The 19234-nt window shown below is 40.2% G+C and overlaps 1 protein-coding gene and 1 long non-coding RNA gene across 2 annotated transcripts in view; both read left to right on the plus strand.

Annotated features, from left to right (window-relative positions):
• The first annotated feature begins 537 nt into the window (after window positions 1-537).
• LOC133446508 (uncharacterized) lies at window positions 538-2988 on the plus strand. The gene is made up of 3 exons (XR_009782842.1): window positions 538-585; window positions 698-880; window positions 2921-2988. It is a non-coding gene; the product is annotated as an uncharacterized LOC133446508 (long non-coding RNA).
• A 3811-nt stretch (window positions 2989-6799) lies between these two features.
• LOC133445610 (polycystin-1-like protein 2) overlaps window positions 6800-19234 on the plus strand; it is a 30251-nt gene continuing 17816 nt past the window's right edge. The window contains exons 1-7 of the mRNA XM_061722932.1: window positions 6800-6931; window positions 10883-10996; window positions 14245-14359; window positions 14457-14647; window positions 14730-14960; window positions 15163-15264; window positions 17692-17870. Coding sequence (XP_061578916.1) covers window positions 6800-6931; window positions 10883-10996; window positions 14245-14359; window positions 14457-14647; window positions 14730-14960; window positions 15163-15264; window positions 17692-17870 — 1064 coding nt within the window. The remainder of the gene's footprint in view (window positions 6932-10882; window positions 10997-14244; window positions 14360-14456; window positions 14648-14729; window positions 14961-15162; window positions 15265-17691; window positions 17871-19234) is intronic.

The following is a 19234-nucleotide window of genomic DNA, read 5'->3' on the forward strand; positions in this document are numbered from 1 at the left end:
ACAAGAAGGGATCAATGGATATTAAATAACTTTATTTTATTTTCTAAAAGACACTGTTAAACCCTATTATACAACATACATCATTGGGACATCGTCACCCACGGATGATCCAAACGCAACAGATGCTGGAACCAACAAAGACAGAACATTCTACTCTGGCGATGGTTCAAGTTCAGAAGAAACTACCATGAGTTTTAATCGCTTCTCATGCATCATTTCCCCATCGGATGGAACAATCCTTGATGCATTCAATATAACCTGCACAACTCAACCTACTTGTAATAACTGTCAGTATTGTTTTACAGCTAAGGGTAGGTACTTCCATACTAGAAAAACTGATTCATCTAACATGAATAATCTCACTTAATATGCCATCTACAAACTAAGCCGTGTGTGCTCTCCCAGAACTCCTGTAATTCTTTTTTTTTCTGCGTTTGAACAGATAAGCATATACTCTGCAGTAATGACAAGAAAGTAAAGGCAGTGTTCCTTCCTCTTGGAGACAGAAGTACTGATCACAACCTGCTTATAACAGCAACTGCAAGAAGTGACAGTGATGTCATTTCCACCAATCTAACTGCAAAGGTTTGTCAAAGAAAAGTGAAAACTTATGAAAATGTATATAATTATTAATTACATTAATTTAAAAATATATACTTTTTTACACTTCTGTATGCTAATGACTTGTTTTTGTCAGGTTCTTGATTTAACAGGAAACTCAAGTTCACCAAAGCATCTCAACACTCTGGTCCAGAACACTGTAGCTCAGCTAAAGAATCAATATCTACTGTCTCGGGAACGGATAGGACAAATCATCTCTTCAGTGGCCAATAAAGTCAACCGTCAATCTAATAAAAGAAAGAAGGAAGACAGGCGAAAGGTAACCTCACAGTAAGGCAAAAGATTACCTAGACCTGTGGAGAAACTGTCTTGCATTGCCAAAATGAGTTAAGTGCAGTATAATCATCAACGCTGAGCGAAAGTGTAAAAATGTTCTTGTATACTTGATACTTTACATGTGTTAAAATATACTACTGGGATTTAAATGAGAAAAGAGGTGTGACTATGTGCTGACATAAAAAAAACTGACAAATATCACACACACTTTCAAGTATTACATATTTAGAGGTCAGGTACTACAGGATGCAGATAAAACTACAGTTATTACATAAACCCCAATTCGGTTTATTGAAATGCTTTGAGGATTGGAGGATTTAAGAGATGTGGGTAGTCAGCTGCACCACACTACCATCAGTAACTATGAAGGTGAATAAGAGAAAGCACACGCTATTTCTTTCTAAACCCACTTTCACTCAGAGATCACAGAGATCATTGGAAATCCCTACTTCATTCTGCCTCCACTCTTCAGCTGTGCTTTAACAGGGACATCATAAAGCCACATTAGTATTCCCTTTATGCCAGTTTATGCTTTCCCAAAGCATTATGGGATACTACAACCTAAAGATAGTCCATTTCCTTTACATTATTTTATTTCTCTCTAAGCATGTTTCCCCTGCTTGTCACATGACGTTTTGACAGTGAGACTGTTGAATTGTGTCATCTTTCACCGTCCCTGAGATGGGCTTTATTCATCCTCTGCATGGATTTTACAGCCATCCCGGTGGCCCTGTTGCCACTTTCTGCTATGCAAATTCGCACAACACTCATTTTCCTCCGTTACTAACTCCCAGGTGTACCAGCACAAAATGAAGTGTAACACCATTATTACTTCAGAATAAAAGCACTGCAGAGGTGGAACATATGGAAGCAAATCTGTACCATAATTCAAAATTAAACGGAATAACAGAAATGCTATTTCATATTCAAAATATACCTGCATCTTCTCACTCAAATAAAATTAATAATAAATCATCCAAACTGCATTTTTATTTTCTTATTCAAGAATCCTCTTTCTGTTACTTAATTGAAATGATTAAGAAAAGGACATTGCTTTTTTGTTTTTCATGCCCGTCCCGCAACAAGAATTCCATAATTTAAATGGAATTTGCAATGCCAAGCGGTGCAGAAGAGTGACGTCTGTGGTCGCTCTTCTTCAGTCCCCAGTCTGACCGTGCTACTCATCCAATATGTTAAGGGGCGTTGTGCATATTTGACGCTCCAATGGGAGGAGACCCCAGGGATCCGAGTGCCTCCTGAGTAAACAACCTAATCAACATCCTTCAGTGTTTCACAGCAGATACGGTGTTCTTTTCTTTGAAGGCTGTATGTTTTTTTTGTGGTGACTGCAAACCTGATGGGGTTAAGAAAGATCCCAAAAAGAAAGAGCCCAAAAGACATTTTCTCATAAATGTTGTGTCTCATCAGAAATTTATTTCAAAAGGTTCCAGTCTTATATATTTTTCATTTAGTCTGTCTGGAGCATTTTCCATGAAGCTCTTTGTTGCTCAATAGATCTCAGATACTGACTAACCTGGACTTTTGAACTTAGCTTGAATGTTTTTGAACACATTTTTTGTCCACCATCACTGTTCTTCTGACCTTTTGCAGCCATGTGCTGGGAATATAAAGCTGCTTGGAGATACTCTTATAGCCTTATCAACAATTTTCTTTTTTAAAACTCTTCCACAATAGTAGTAAGCAGAGGATACTGGACAGCTCACTCATTTGGCAGGCATCCTTTATACAGAGGCTTCAGACCTTGTGTGCCTGTCTGAGGTTCAGCTCAGAGCATGTGACCCCTTCGCTGCATGTCCTCCACCCACTCTTTCTTCCCCAATTTCCGATCAAGCTGCTTATAATAAAGGCCACTAGAACCATATAATCTCAAACTCTGACGATGTCTGTTGACAAACTAAGTTCGTAGCTATAAAGTGTCTTTCCCTTGATATTTCTTTGAACTGCATTATACTGTAAAATACTTGACAGAATTCTTGCTTTTTTATGTTTTTTTCTCTTAAAGCTCAGGGAGGATATGCTGGACATAATGGTTGACACTATGAATGAGGTCCCGTGTAGCTCTACAAAGGAAATTGAGCTGGTAGCCAGAGGACTCACTGCTCTGGTCCAGGAAGGGACCGAGCTCAGTTTGTCTGCACAGGTACTGCATGTGGATAATTTACAACATAACATTTATTTAGAAATATCTCTACATGTTGAAGCATTTGTACCATAAACTGTGAAGAAGAAGATAACAAGAAACACCTTGAACTTGATGGATGGATACTGTGTCTTCTGAGCTACAGCTGCTCTTTAAACTGTTGAGAGAAAGATATCAAACTGGAACTGTATACATGCCTTCACACTATTTATGACAGATACAGTTATCAAAAACCTTTTTTGAACCATACAAAAACGTAATGCATAAATTAACCCCATGCAATAATTTGTTCAGGTGTATTCCCCCATGTGGTCAGAAGTGGTATTACTATTTATTATTTATTTATTTATTTTTTATTTTTTTAATCGTAAAAGAAGTGGTATTACTACATGAAACGGCTGCAGATATAAAGGTGGATTATTAAAAAGGGAGCTTCCAAGAAAGAAAGAAAATAATTGGCTTTTAACATAATGCTCTCAGTCACTACTATTGAGAAAAAAAAGTTATTCAATTGTTGCAATCACTGCATCAACTCAGTAACACATTTAACTTAAGACAATACTCAACCTACTCCAACCTTATTTGGATGAAGGACACTAATAACATGGTTGTTTCTTTTTCAAAGTTAAAAGTTATTGCATTAAGCATTGGAGTACAGTATTCCTGTTGTACTGACTGAAGTAAATTCTCAATCGGAGAAGAACATCCTGTTCGAGATTTTGCAGATGGTCTCCACATTGGTCTACACGTGCACATATAGCAGTCATAAAATACGTGAGGCTTGACCCAAAGAGTAGACTAAAACTAAAATTGAAACAGGCTCCCAAAAACAACACTACTATTTTGCAATTCAACTGCAATTGAAAAAATGTCTTTAACAGTTTTGTCTTTGACAGTTTACTTTATATCATTAGGAATAGAATGTAAAATACATATTTTTATTATGGTGGTGCAGAAGTTAAATGGTTCTTTCATTGTGATTTAATGCATTGTTTTCCAACCCCAGGTCGTTGCTTCTTTGTTGTTTGCAAATCTCAGTTCATGTCTCCTGCATATGGATGTGAATGAAGCCGATAAGGAGGAACTGTTCACTGCCAGCGGATCCATTATGGAGGGAGTAGGAAATATCCTGGACTATTCTTCTAGTGTGAGTCACTGACTTCAAAGCTTGTGCAGATACGATTAACTTCTCAAAGGAATACACAAGGGGCTCTTCGTGTATACAGTACAGACCAAAGGTTTGGACACACTTCCCCATTTGTTTGAATGAGAATATGTATCCAAACATTTGGTCTGTACTGTATGTCCAACCACCCCAAAGTACCTGCTCTTTTATTCTTTACCTGTTGGTCTTTTAATTTAAAACTTAGTTTAATAGCTACTTTGCTCCACATAGAACAATCAATACATTGTTGAACATTTATGTGCCTTAATGGTATATTCTAGTGGTTTATTTTCTTTTTAGATTTTATCTCAAGGGTTGGGGTAGTTTGTAACAGTGTATTTCAAAAGTAGTCTAACTCTTTAAGTTAAAACTTGATCAGCAAAGACAAGTACTGAGGAAAATATTATGTCTTGGTCTCAAATACAGTATATAACTGACTGTAAATGCTATGTCGGTCCACTGTGCCAAATGTAGAATTTCAACAATAATACTGTTGCTCAAAAGCTGTGAAATAACAACATGCAGGCTCTAAAATTGTTGCATGTCTGTCTCTGCCTTTAAAACTCTTGATATGCCCACAGTTTGCATATGAATATGTTGTTTTTTTTTAAAATCTATGTTTTACCTTTTAAAATGCCCAAAAAAGGTTGTGAAGTGGTAAGAAGATTTTTGAGAAGAACAACAACAACAAAAAAATGACATACGAATGAAGACCCCTTGACTTCCTAATATTGTATCCACAATACATAACATGCAGTCCAGAAACAACTATAGTTTGTCACTTTTCAAGTGTGTTGTCCCTTATGATTTTTTAGGCTTAGGTATTTAAAATATTTACCTAAAACACAGCCACTTTAATTATCCTCTACACAATACAACACTGAAAATAAAACCTACTAGCATGCTTGGTGCTGGACAGCTGTTACACGCTGAAGTGACACCGGGGTCACTGTAGCTTCATTGTCCATTTCACAAGGTTTTCAAGATCATCATCTCACATTTTAGTGAGATGCCCTTGTTGAAACAAGTGAAAGTGCATACAGACTGTGAGGTCGCCACAAATCTACAGATTTAGAGCAAGACACATTGTTAGTTTGTTTTGTGGAAACCAGGATGGAATATAAGGCACTTTCCCCAGAAATGGGCAGACAGCCCTGTGCATTTCACCTGTCCTATAAGTTTTAGCTTTTCTTATCCAAAAACGGTACATTTGAAACCTATACTATTCTACCTGTTTAATGTTCGGTATGAATTTATGAATCATAAACCACACAATAATGTAAAACAAAACTTCTCCATTCTGTGTATCTTTTGCAGAAAAACATCTCAGACGTTCTTCTTGATGCATTAAGCGATGTACAGAGTTCCCTGTTGAAAGTGAAGGGGACAGATGAGGGACCAACTGTCATTAATCAAACACATATCAGTATGGTTGTCCATAGGTAAGTTCAATCTTCCAACTGGCTTTACAGTTACCAGTATTAGGTCACCTTGGATGTCTATTCAACATGTTTGCTCCAGAGTTTAGAAACAACAAAAAGCCTTTTTCACTGTATGTGGCTCGTCAAGCACAATCACAAGATTTCTTCCTACAAAGCAAAGAGATATCAGAGACTCACAGGTTATCCTCCTGAAACATGTCTGAGAAGTCGTCACTCCCAGACTTTACTGTAAATAAGCAGCAGTAGGATTTAAAACCCTTTATGGCTTTCTGGTAACCGGCATAATTTGAGTATCTGTAGAACAATTACTGCAGCATTTTGCACCCTCCTTAACATTTGAGGGGTGTCCCATGTTTAGTGAACAATTTGTTGGCGTGTTTGTCATGTTGTAATGTTGCTGAAAAGTGAGCACTGTGTATGTGAGCAGAATTAAGCTTTCTAACTGTTTGCAGAGCCTAATGTGTCACATATGCCATGTACACATGTAGGATAAAGATGCACCTTTATATAGGAATTATCTCCTCCTTATAGTTCCTGCAGGGATTAACTCTAATTCATCAGCAACTGATTCATATCTGAGAATTAGTTTGGCATTAAATGCTAGGCAATTTGCTACTGGCAGGCATTCGTACATGAGTTTTTGCAGTGTTTTTGATTGTGCATTAAGTGATCCGTGTGCAAATCAAAATGATTAACAAAGACTTCATGAAAGCGGTCCAGTGTTTCTATTGACATTTACTTAATACGGGATTTTCTTTTAAAAAGATAAGCTGAAAGAATTGGTAAAAAAAAACAACAAATCAATACACACATTAACCTTCCTAACTAACACTTCATAGAAGCTTTATATGAATCTGCTCTTCCTCTCTGACAGAGTGAGACCAGAGGGTTTGCACAAAGAATCTGTAAATGCTGCCAACAGTTCCCTCCCAACGTTTTCTCTCCCAGAACTACCATCAGACACGTTTCCTTTAGAAGAAACAGTGGATGTGCGAGTAAGTCAGTAATGTCATGTTTGTTTGTCAAGTGCTTTGTCAATAGAGTGCGTGTTACTTCACAGCTTTTCTACATTTTCTAAATTGTCTGACTTGCAATGAGGTTTAACCCCCATCCATGATTCACGTGACTGTACAGATGGTGACGTTTGATAAAAACCCATTTTCTTGGAATGAAAGAGGCGACATCAGCAGCGTAGTAGGAGCTTTATCCCTCACAACAAAAAATGGATCTGGTATCCCCGTGGAGAACTTAAGTGATGATATTGAGGTCAGTGCAACAACAGTTTACCATGGGAAGCATCTTTAACGCTGACAGCATATTGACATTGAGCTCACTTTAGAGACTGCAGTATCCTCTTTTTAAATAATCAATTATTCTCTTGTAAAATTATGGATTAGGTAATTGTTCACTGCTTGAAACGAGGAACTAGATCTGACACTGTGAAATGGAAGGTATATAGGCAGCATACTATCTTTTTTACGGTAAATGAAAGGTGACAGGAATTTGGTTTGGAGCATTGTGGCTCCCAGACAGGATGCACCTGTGCCCCAAGACACACAACCTACTTAGGTATGTGCATCTTCAGTGCCTCTAACAGAACTGGTTGCAAGGTGGAATGATTAAGGGTCTCCCTTGATGCATTACAGGGTGCGAGTCCTTAACACTCCACAGTGTTAAGGACTAACGGCAATCAAAGCCAACAACACCTCATGCAGTACTTTTTATACTCAAAGCGCTCTTCAGTTTGGCAGAATAGCTGATGAGATTGGCCCTAAGAGTGTGATAATGTCCTAAGGAAATGGAAATACTGTCACTCACAGTCAACAGAACTAAATCCGATTGAATACCCATATCCAGTGCCGACATGTTGTCAAAACACCAAAGGTGAGACAAGCAGGTTAAAGGCAAAGATGATCTTTCAGCATTTTGATCTTCAGACATGAAGTCGATTCATACGTTTAAGGTTCAAGTGACTGTTTCAACTTCCCTGGACATGAACATAAGAGGAAAATAACACAATATATGGATAATATGGATAATATGGTCATGGAAACCAAATAGCCCAGAAACATTCCAAAAGTGATTTAGGGTGAAGTACAAGATCAAGGTATATTTGTGTCAGATTGCACCATCCATCACTGTTTGAGGTAAAGTGGGCAGCCGGGGAGGTTCCACTGTTGAAAGCAATAATCATGAAAAAGTCAAATTGGAATTTATATACATTTATTTCAGTCAGACAACTCACGCAGTAAGTTTGGAACACTTTAATCGTAACAAACATTTGGCTTTGGCATTTAGGCTCCATTCAAGCATAGTTCATTAAGCGTAAACATACAGTAAATACAGGGACAGTCACAAGTCCTAAAACACAATAATGACCCCAAACACACATCCAAAAAAACCCACAGGAATGGCTAAGAACAAAACACTGGTCTAATAGGCTTTCTGTGGTCTAATCAAAGTGTTGCTAAACATCTGTGGAAAAAGCTGTGGAAAAAGCTGAAACAGGAAGTCTGAAGAAAGCATAGACAGTTGCAGAAGTCTACACATGAAGTACTTGTTTACAGTTGCAGAAACTTCATTGAGAGTTATCAAAATAATTTGATTGCAGTGATTGCTCAAAAGGTTGTGCAACAAAATATTAAAGGGGACCTATTATGAAAAACACGTTTTCTCTTGCTTTAACATATAAAGTGGTCTCCCCTCAGCCTGCCAACTCAGAGAAGGAGGAAAGCAACCAAATTCTGCAGTGTCTGTACAGCCGCCCGGATGAGCCGTCCAGTGTGATGTGGCTTCTACGAGCCGTTCAGATTCTGCTGATTTTCGTTACGTAACCAAAATACAAACCACACCCACAACTAAACACCGTGTCCTAACTGCATGCGAGTGTCCGACTATCGTGTCGCACTGCGTGACATTGGACGCTCTCTGTCCATCTCCCTCCAGCAGCTGCCACTTTATTGAGGTTTTTGTAGTGAAATGAGGAGTTATCAGAGATAACTTCTCATTTCAACTAACTGGATCAGCCGTTCCTCATCCGTGACTGTTTCCTAAAGCACTTTCAACCGGCTTTCAACACGAGCGACAGGAAGAAAATAGAAACCTGCATCCGACAAATGTTCAGCTAAAAACGGCGCGCCATTTTTTCGTAGCGGTGTATCGTGTCATTCAGGCAGCCAATCAGCACAGAGCCTCATTATCATAGCCTCCCGCCCACACAGAATCCCACATAGAGAAGGAGGTTAGTAACTGGGAAGATAAAAACATGGCTCAGAGGCTGCATTTCTAATTTATTTAGCAAAAACAATCAAAAGCTTGTTTTTAAAACATTCAAGGCCTGTTTAAAATAGGGATTATATGCCATAATAGGTCCCCTTTAAGTTGAATACCATCGTTTTTGTGTTGGCCAGTTTCATTATTTATTTATTTTATGATTCTGTTGTACCACAATTCAAAAGCAATGTCTAGTTTTCATTAGTCAGTTTTCAGTTTTCAGATTGCTGTAGATTTGTCTTTCTTTAATGGAAGGACAATAACAAATGTGTTTCAGGATAGCTATGCACACTTTTGTGTTTCTAACATTTTGATAAAATGCAATTGTACCACAGTGAAGAGAGCTTTGAATGTAAAAAAAAGGACTGGAGGAGGTACCACTAGACCGTAATACACTTCCTAGAACTGTAATGTATAAAAGAAGACTCTTAAAGCAGCACTATGTAACTTTTCCAGAGTCATTGTGATGGTACATCAACTTCCAACAGGTTTAATGACACCTCTGTCATGGTCTGCGGGGTCTGTATCGCCTTCACTGGCACTATGTAACTTCGAGGTGGATGGTAGGAACCCTTTCACACTAAAAAACTAAAAATCTTTACGGCTTTGACTGCTTTACAGCATACGTCACTTCCCCCTCCTTCCCGATTCGTAGTTGAGACCAAAGCTGGGCGGGGCGTGGAGCGCAGAGCTCAGGAGAACTGGTGGTGAGCTAAACGCTAAACGCGGAGCTGGTATCATGGCCGAAGCAGTGAAAAATCCGAAGAAAATAAAAGTTTTATCGGAGGAGGCGAAAAAAGAAAGCTGGAGAGTAACAAGCTAAATGCCCGGACAAGAATAAACATTGGCCCGGCATTCACTCGCTGGCATGAGAAGAAAGACGAGGAGGGATGTCCGACCGATGGGGATTTATGGGGATAAAACAAGAGAGACAGAATTGTTATGATACAAATGTAAATGTAGAGTTCTATGTTCAATAAGTATGAAAATTAGAATGTTTTCACATACAGGGGATTCGTCTTGGGTTCTAGTATTTTTCCTGAGAACTGTAAAATTGTGCAGGGCTGATCTGCAAAACATAAGGAATGGGCATTCAGTTATTCACAGGTTATACATTTTTTTTTTTATTTTGTCAGTAAGTATGTTGGACTACTAATTTATGACCAAGTCCCTCTAAAAAACGTGACAGGAAAAAGGTGCAGAGCGTATAGGGCGCATTATCTCGCTGAAACAACTTAATAAAACCAAGTTGAACTTAGTGTTTTTCAACATCGACGGGGACAGGAGTTTTCCGGCAGTACGCGCTGGTGCTCATGGGAAATGTAGTGTTCTTTCTGGTAAAGCACTACCGATTTTGTCCAAAGGAGCCGCCAAACCCAACAAAAGCTGAAAGTTACATTGTGCTGCTTTAATCATTCCACTTTGCGCGAACATGTGTGCTGCAGGTATCTTCAAGCTCAGGTGTTGTCTGTTTGGGAAACATTGATACCCAAATCAATTTGTAAAACAAAAAAAATTCAATAAAATTCAATAAAAGATACTAAGCTTTGTTCAGCCTGAATGTGCACTTAGCATGCTGCAATTATTAGCATCCATTAAAACAGAGGAAGGAATTAGATATTTTCTTCACTCAAATGTTAAGATCAGAGCCATAAAATATCAGAACAAAAACATCCCCATTCATGATATCCTGAATTGAATGATTACTGAACAGTATTCTCTGTCATAAAACTGCCTGTGCACAAGGAATCACTTATGAGTAAATAGTTAAAATGAAAATGAATATAAAGAAGCTTAGTAAAGTAACTGCTAAATTATTAAAGCTTGTAGGAATTTGACATATTTTTCTCAATTTAAAAGTGCTAAGTTTACAAAGAACTGCTTTGAGGTCTTTTATTAAAAGGTTTATTGATATGTGGTTATGTCTTATGGCTTGGACTTCAGATTCTTTTACCACGGGTGATTGGAGGGCAGGTGAACAGCTCTGTTTTGGACCTGGGGAACTACAGCACAACGATCATCAACATTCCCTCAAATGACTCTACTGTGATATTAAAGGTGTGTTTATCTAATTCTGTACATACTAAACCTGAATGCATGAAAAATATAATTATATTGCTTTAATATGAAGTGGGCTGTGTAAGGTTTTTTACATGCTAATCATGCTAATATTGCTTACAATTATGGTAATGAGATGCTTGTAATTAATAACTGAGGATTGATCTGAAGACAGAAAAGAGAAGAAAAGGAGAGAAGAAGGGTAAGTGGATCAGTGGATCATGTTGCTGCCGCCCTGCAGCGTAGGTCTATAGCAGCATGTCTACAATGAAGCAATGTTTAAGACGAGCTGCTGTAGTCTTGTCCGGTAGCTGCAGTGATGACTACTTGCCTTAACACACTAGAGTTTACACTAACTAGTCTTTACTAAACAGAAACGATTTAAGTTTGGTTTCAAAGGTGGAAGTGGTGTCAGCCTCCTTAACCCAAACTGGAAGTTGGTTCCATAGTAATGGTGCCTGATAGCTGAAGGCCTGTCCTCCAAATCTACATTTGGATACTCTAGGAACTACGAGTAAACCTGCACTCTGAGAACGGAGAACTCTATTAGGAACAGTCTTTAAAACATGCCTGAAGTTTAGCTAACGGTTCTGTTTCATCTGGCTCCGTAGACAAATAGAACTGCGTATCATCAGCATGGCAATGAAAATGAATGCTGTGATTCTGAATAATGCTTCCCAAAGGCTGCATGTATAAACTGCAGAAGATAAACTGGGTTGATTCAGATTCAGAAAACTTTATTTATCCCCGAGGGGCAATTGCAAAAACAAAAACAACTAAGCAGCATGACGTTGAAAGTACAGAATAAATGCAGATAAATAAAGCATGTATCGTATATACAAAATATATAATATAAAAATATCTAAAAATGTCAAATAGAGTGACTGTAGTGCTATAAAGTGTCAACAGTGTAAACAATGTAAACAATGTAACAGGAGTATGGAGTAGTCCGGGGGGGTCTGTGGATGTGGGATGGTGTTTAGCAGCTGGAGTTATGTAGCAGAGTAGCTTTTGGGACAAAGGTGGCTCTCCTCCTCTCAGTCCTGCAGGCGCTGCCTGGAGGGGAGCCACTGAAATGCGGAGTGAAGTATGTGGGAGGGGTCCTTCATGATTTTAGCTGCCTGGCTGAGGGCCTGTTGGTTAAAAACCTGTGACAGAGTTCTGACTGGCAGGTCGATGATTTTGGAGCATAATGATGCAGTGCTCTGCAGTCTGTTCCTGTTCTGGGTGCTGAGGGAGTAGAACCAGCAGGTCATTCAGAAGGTCATGATGCTTTCCAGGAAGGCATAGTAGAAAGTCATCATGATGTGTGTGCTGACTCCAAAGGAGTTGAGTTTCCTGATGATGTACAGCCGTTGGTGACACTTCCTGAGAATCTCCTCTGTGTTGGCGGAGAATTTCAGGAGGTTGTCAAAGATGGTGCCCAGGTATTTGTACTCCTCGACTACCTCCACTGGCTTCCCGTGGATGGTGGTGGTGACTGCAGCAGCCAGATCCCTCTGTCTACTGGAGAAGGTCACCACCATCTCTTTGGTCTTGCTGGTTTTTAGTTCCAGTTTGGAGCTGTCACACTACTCCACGAACTCCTGAAGAACGGGTCCGTGATGTTGTGAGGGGCCTGACAGCAGCGACAGGAGAACTGTGTCGTCAGCGTACTTGACCAGATGGCAGTTGGGCTGTGAGGCTCTGCAGTCATCGGTGTAGAGGATGAAGAGCAGGGGGGAGAGCACACAGCCCTGCCTGGGGGGAGCCAGTGAAAGTGGAGCAGAGTTCAGAGAGAGAGTTGTTGACCCGAACCCTCTGAGTCCTGTTGGTCAGAAAGTCCAGGATCCACAGGATTAACTGATCATCCAGGTGAAAGTGGGAGGAAAGTTTAGTAGCCAGGATGTGGGGCTGCAGGGTGTTGAATGCTGATGAGAAGTCAGCAAACAGTAGTCTGGCGGATGAGTCAGGGAGCTCCAGGTGTTTGTGAATGGAGTCCATGATGAAGATTTTTGCATCATCAATGCTTCTGCCTGCGCGATAGGCAAACTGGAGTGGGTCCATTTAGTGGAGCAGATAAGTCACATAATCGTGCATTTTGTGATACAAGCATGAAAATTGGCATGAGCAGTCTCCATGGGTCACTTGACAAGAAAATTGTTCGGGCCACTTGAAATTTCAAGTTGGCGGCCGTTTTTTCAAGATGGCCGCCACATTGGTCGATCAATTAAGTGATGTAATTGTTTGGTTGGTGATATAGGCATGGAAATTGGCATGAGCAGTGTCCATGAGCAGCCATGCTTCCGTCAGTCTGCCCCAGGGCAGCTGTGGCTACAAAACGTAGCTACCACCACCAGTGAGGATGTGTATGAATGAATAATGATCTCTGTAAAGTGCTCTGGGTGCCTTGAAGGGCTCTATATATATTCAAGTCATTATTGTTATTATTATTAGGGCCCGAGCACTTGCAGTGCGAAGGCCCTATTGTATCTGTAGGAATTTTTCTTTTTTCTTTCTTTATTTCTTCTGAATCTGGAATCCTCCAGCTGGGTGGAGTTGTCTGACTCAAACCTGGAGTAGAAGGCATTGAGGTCGTCAGGGAGGGAGGAGGGGGTGCTGCACTCCACCTGGATGGTTCTAGGGGAGGTGGAAGCAGTGTTCACAGAGGCCATGGTTTTGAGGCCCTGCCAGGCTGAGCGGAGGTCCCCTGTGATTAATTTTTCCTCCACTTTTTTTATACTCCAGCTTGGCAGTTTTAATGGCCCTCTTGACCTCTCTGTACACACAATGTATCAGAAAATAAGAAACATTTTTATGTCATGGCGCAGCATTAAAAGTCTCTTTGATTACTAAACCACTCTCTGGGAATCATAAATATCTACTCCAGTTGCATAATTTCCTCACCAAAGTTCTAATACTAGGAATAAAACTTTATATGCAGCATGCCATTTCAGTCACTTGCCGACATTTCCCTTCCTCTAGCCATGCAGGGTTGCACTTTTAGTTCTGACTAAAAGCTTCAAAACAGTCTAGCTTTGCTGTACTATTTGCTACACTAACCACAACAAAATTTGAAATGTCACAATGATGAAACAACCGCTGTAATTTCTAATGTCCCTGGTTAACTATTACTGATTACAGTTTAACTTGGAGAGAAAGATGATATAACAATACAAATGCTGTCATATAACCAAGTATATGGTCAAATCTTCAAGCTTATGTATGCATTTTGCTTTTACTACAACAATGCTTATGTGCTTTTAAAGATGGTGCCTTCAGTGGATCCTTTACCCTTCAAACTGTTCCTTGGTTATATGGAGTATCCCACTGAGACAAATCATGTAGCGATGACGGAAATGCCCTTTCAGGGTGCTACACAAGGTAATAAGTATTTTTGTGTTCAGACAGTGACAGGATTGTGTTTGTACGATATATTGGTTACTTGAGTATAAGGTGGATATTTGTGTGTCCGATGCAGAGGAGAGGTACACATGGCTCCTTGACCCTAAGAATTTAAAGGGACACGCTGGGGTCCACTATCTCGTGGTAAGGCCTATCGTGGGTCCAGGTATAAAATCCATCAATGCCACTTTATCAATTACCCCAATCACGACCTCGTGTAAATTTTGGAATGAATCAAAATTGGAGTGGAGCGATTCTGGATGTAGAGTAAGTATAATCCATAAATATTTCTCTAATTTAAAACATGCTGATAATTTTTTTTTGACAATAAAGACTGCTGGCTTTCAAGGTTGGGATCAAGTCCACACATTTGGTCACCCAGTGCCTCTGCAATCACCTCACCTTCTTTGGAAGCTCTGTCTTTGTCACTCCCAATCTTGTTGACCCATCTCGCACTGCTGAGCTGTTTGCAACCTTCGCTCAAAATCCAGTGGTTGTGTGCTTTGTCGGAGCCCTCTTTGTGACTTACCTCTTGGTGGTCGTGTGGGCAAGGTGCAAGGATATCAAAGACACAGCCAAGGTAGAGTACCTCTGCTATATAAATAAAACAAATATCCCAGTGACAGAGTGGGAATTATAAATGAAATATCTTGTATTGCGCTTACAGGGGAGCTATGGTTTTACAGCTGAAAGTCTGTCTACTAGTTTAATTGCTGTATTTTTGGAGAGAAAGGCCTCTGTTGTTGCATTTTTTTCCTTTTTTTGTGTTTACTTGTAAACAGGTGAAGGTGACCGTCCTTGAGGACAATGACCCCAGGGATGGGTACGGCTATCTGTTGCGTGTCAACACTGGATATCGTTTTGGAGCCTCCACATCCTCTCAGGTAAGTATAGAGAGAATAAGTGCCTAATATTAATCAGTGATCATTAAACATGAGCATAAAAAGAGGGAGTCCAGGATGACACCCAGGAAGAAATAGAGGAGTAGCCAAGGTTAAGGCTAAAGCTCTTAGATGTGGATTGAGTGGATTTAGTTCCAATAAATACAATTTCATTTTTAATAGTGTTGACTTTGATAACATTGCACAAATACCAGGAGTTTCTGTAGAGTTTTTAAGGGGGATGGGAGTTGGAACAGTTGAGCTCAGTGTCATCATCCTAACAGTAAACATTTATTTATTTATAAGTAGACCATAAATAATAATGAATAGTGAAATGTTACACCGATCCACCATAACATTATGAGCAGTAACAGGTGATGTCAAGAATGCCGATTATCTTTTTATCATGGCACATGTTAATGGCTGAGGCACACGAGGGAGCAAACTAACACTGCAGCATGTATTAAAAATGATGCAAGGAAGTGAAAGTGGCGAATCAGAGACAAGGCTCACTGGTGCATGTGGGGAGCCTGAGTGGTACAATCCAGCAAACCAGCTTGAGTCTGGGGTGCTGGGGGATTGTACTCAGAAGAATTGTCATCACTGTAAAATTCAGCATCAGAAGTTTGTAAATGACTCTACAAATGAGGTAGGTGAAGTAAAAAAAAAAGTATCTTGAATTATGCCTTTGAAATATTTGGGCAAAATTATATTGTTCCCTCCTGTCAAAACTCTTAAGAATAACAGGTCTAAATAAGGAGCCCAAAACTGCTTCTTCTTTTTTCCCCTTTTTTCCAAAGCTTTTGTTCCACTAGTATCGGGCCACCAACTGTTCTTGTCAGCGATCCTTTCATTTACTGTATGTTTCCAGTTGTATAACACTTCAAAACATCTAAAAGCTACATAAACCAGCATTTCCATGTTGGGGCTCTTGGAGAGCTGAAACAGAAACAACATGCCGGATAAATATTTAATTAAAATCAAACCTCAGCAAGGAAAAAAATAAAGATTAAAATAAATACTACCATTAAAAGGAACCCTGGCTATTAAGACATGTAGGTCTTAAAAGATAAATGTTGGTATCAATTATAACAATGTGATATAAAAAACCTTTTTGATGTCTTCGTTTTTATAAAATTTGAAAATATAATTTAACATGTAGGTCGCCATTGTTGTTTACATACTGGGTACTGACGTCAGACGGTGGCCGCTGCTAGCCCCCGTCCACTGTTTTGACACCCAGAAACAGATGAAAACACAGCTAAACAGGTGACGGCGCACCAGAAACACAGATCAAAACACAGCTAAACATTAAGGTGACGGCGCACCTACAAAAAAGTTTAAAAAAAAAAAAAAAAGTGCCGCACCATAAAGCATGAACTATAAAAACCCCATAAAACTCAGATAGACTAACTGACCACACGTTTCAACTAGCCGGCGAGAGCAGAGAGCGGATGGCGGAGCGCTGCATGCTCATAGAGCCACGGCTACGCCGACTACGGCTACGTAGGCTCCTGCGTAGACGGCGTAGCCTACGCCGTCTACGCAGGAGCCTACGCCGTTGACGCCGTAGCCTAATGCACTGGTAAGATGCGCACGACTATGATCATTTTTGCAGATCTCCCGTGCATCACAGAACTTTGATCCAGTTTGCCTGAACCGAGACGTCTTATGGGATCCCTCGTCAGCCTCCACGGCCGGGAGAGTGCTGCTCATCTATGTTTTAGATACCTGTCGCAGTTAAACTAACACGGCTTATCTTCCCAGAGCCACCGTTGTACGTCATCGCCCCCAGAATGCATTGCGCAAGTAAAACATGGCGCCTCCCGCAGGTCAAAATATGTGATAAACATTGTAGATTTTTAAAGCAATTAGATTATTTTATGTGTTTCTAACAACATATTTTAGTATAAGAGAACAATTGTGGCTAATTAGGGACTACAAGTCTTAATAACCAGGGTTCCTTTTAAGAATAACAGGTCTAAATAAGGAGCCCAAAACTGCTTCTTATTTTTCCCCTTTTTTCCAAAGCTTTTGTTCCACTAGTATCGGGCCACCAACTGTTCTTGTCAGCGATCCTTTCATTTACTGTATGTTTCCAGTTGTATAACACTTCAAAACATCTAAAAGCTACATAAACCAGCATTTCCATGTTGGGGCTCTTGGAGAGCTGAAACAGAAACAACATGCCGGATAAATATTTAATTAAAATCAAACCTCAGCGAGGGAAAAAAATAAAGATTAAAATAAATACTACCATTAACAACACATTAGCCTCAGGGTTGTCATTCCTATTACAACATGTTCATGCTTGTTCTGCTGTTACAACCACCTAGAAATAGACTTGTTCAACTTTTTATCCTTTTTTTTAATTAAAAACTCAAATCATTTTAGTTTGTTTTCAGCATGGGACATCTTGGATTGTTTCAGGTAATCGTTACTCTTCTGGGTGCAGAAGGAAACAGTGAACCCCACCACCTCAGCGATTCAAAGAAACCTGTGTTTGAAAGGGGAGCAATGGATATGTTTCTGATAACTACCCCCTTCTTCCTGGGAGAGCTGAAGGGCATCAGACTCTGGCACGACAACTCAGGAAGTCATCCCGCCTGGTATGAGAACGCAGACGTGTTAGTGACAGAAAAAAAAACAAGCAAACATATCGTTGCAACATTATAATTCTAAATAGCATACACATATCATTGTTGCTAATATCCTCAGTAGAACAAATTAAATGCAGTTAAAGTGGTCATATTATGTTCATTTTCTTTTTCTATCTAATTTTAATCTCTTTAACATCTGGAGTATCTCTTGTGCCCGCCAAACTCCCAAAAGTTGTAATTACCCCTAAATGATAAACACCAATAATCACAAAAAAAATCTCTTCCTGAAAACAAGCAGATTCAGTTCAAGTGTTTTCTAAATTGTTATATTTCAGTTGGCAGAGCTAAGGGCTTAAAGGGAACCCTGCATATTAAGACATGTAGTCCCTAATTAGCCACAATTGTTCTCTTATACTAAAATATGTTGTTAGAAACACATAAAATAATCTAATTGCTTTAAAAATCTACAATGTTTATTACATATTTTGACCTGCGGGAGGCGCCATGTTTTACCTGCGCAATGTATTCTGGGGGCGATGACGTACGACGGTGGCTCTGGGAAGATAAGCCCCATTAGTTTAACTGGGACAGGTATCTAAAACATAGTTGAGCAGCTCTCTCCCGGCCGTGGAGGCTGACGAGGGAGCCCATAAGACGTCTCGGTTCAGGCAAACTGGATCAAAGTTCTGTGATGCACGGGAGATCTGCAAAAATGATCAATGTTGTGCGCATCTTACCAGTGCATTAGGCTCCTGCGTAGACGGCGTAGCCTACGGCGTAGCCTGCGTAGCCGGGGCTCTACAGCCCGCAGCGCTCCGCCACCCGCTCTCCGCTCTGCGCTCTCCGCTCTCGCTGCAGCCGCCGGGATGGAGACGCCGGTGGGCAATATGCACGTTTGAGTGGGCATAGCCCCCCCCTCTCCCCCCTAAAACCGGCCTCGGTGCTGGGTGATGACAGACCCGACGCTGAGGGGACTGGCCCGGGACTTTGACGAAACGGGAGGCGCAGACTTCGCTTCAAATAGGCAAGAACATCTTTATTTAATTTAATGACGCCAGATCTGGCTGGGGTTTTTATTGTAGCATCGGTTATCTGCTGGTTGAAACGTGTGGTCTGTTAGTCTATCTGAGTTTTATGGTGTTTTTATAGTTCATGCTGTATGGGGCTGCACTTTTTTTTAATTTTATTTTACTTTTTTGTAGGTGCGCCGTCACCTTAATGTTCAGCTGTGTTTTCATCTGTGTTTCTGGTGCGCCGTCACCTGTTTAGCTGTGTTTTCATCTGTTTCTGGGTGTCAGAACAGTGGACGGGGGTTAGCAGGAGCCACCGTGTGACGTACTACCCAGAACGTAAAAAACAATGGCGACCTACAT

The sequence above is a fragment of the Cololabis saira genome, chromosome 6 (genome assembly GCF_033807715.1).
Source record: "Cololabis saira isolate AMF1-May2022 chromosome 6, fColSai1.1, whole genome shotgun sequence".
Classification (NCBI taxonomy): domain Eukaryota; kingdom Metazoa; phylum Chordata; class Actinopteri; order Beloniformes; family Belonidae; genus Cololabis; species Cololabis saira.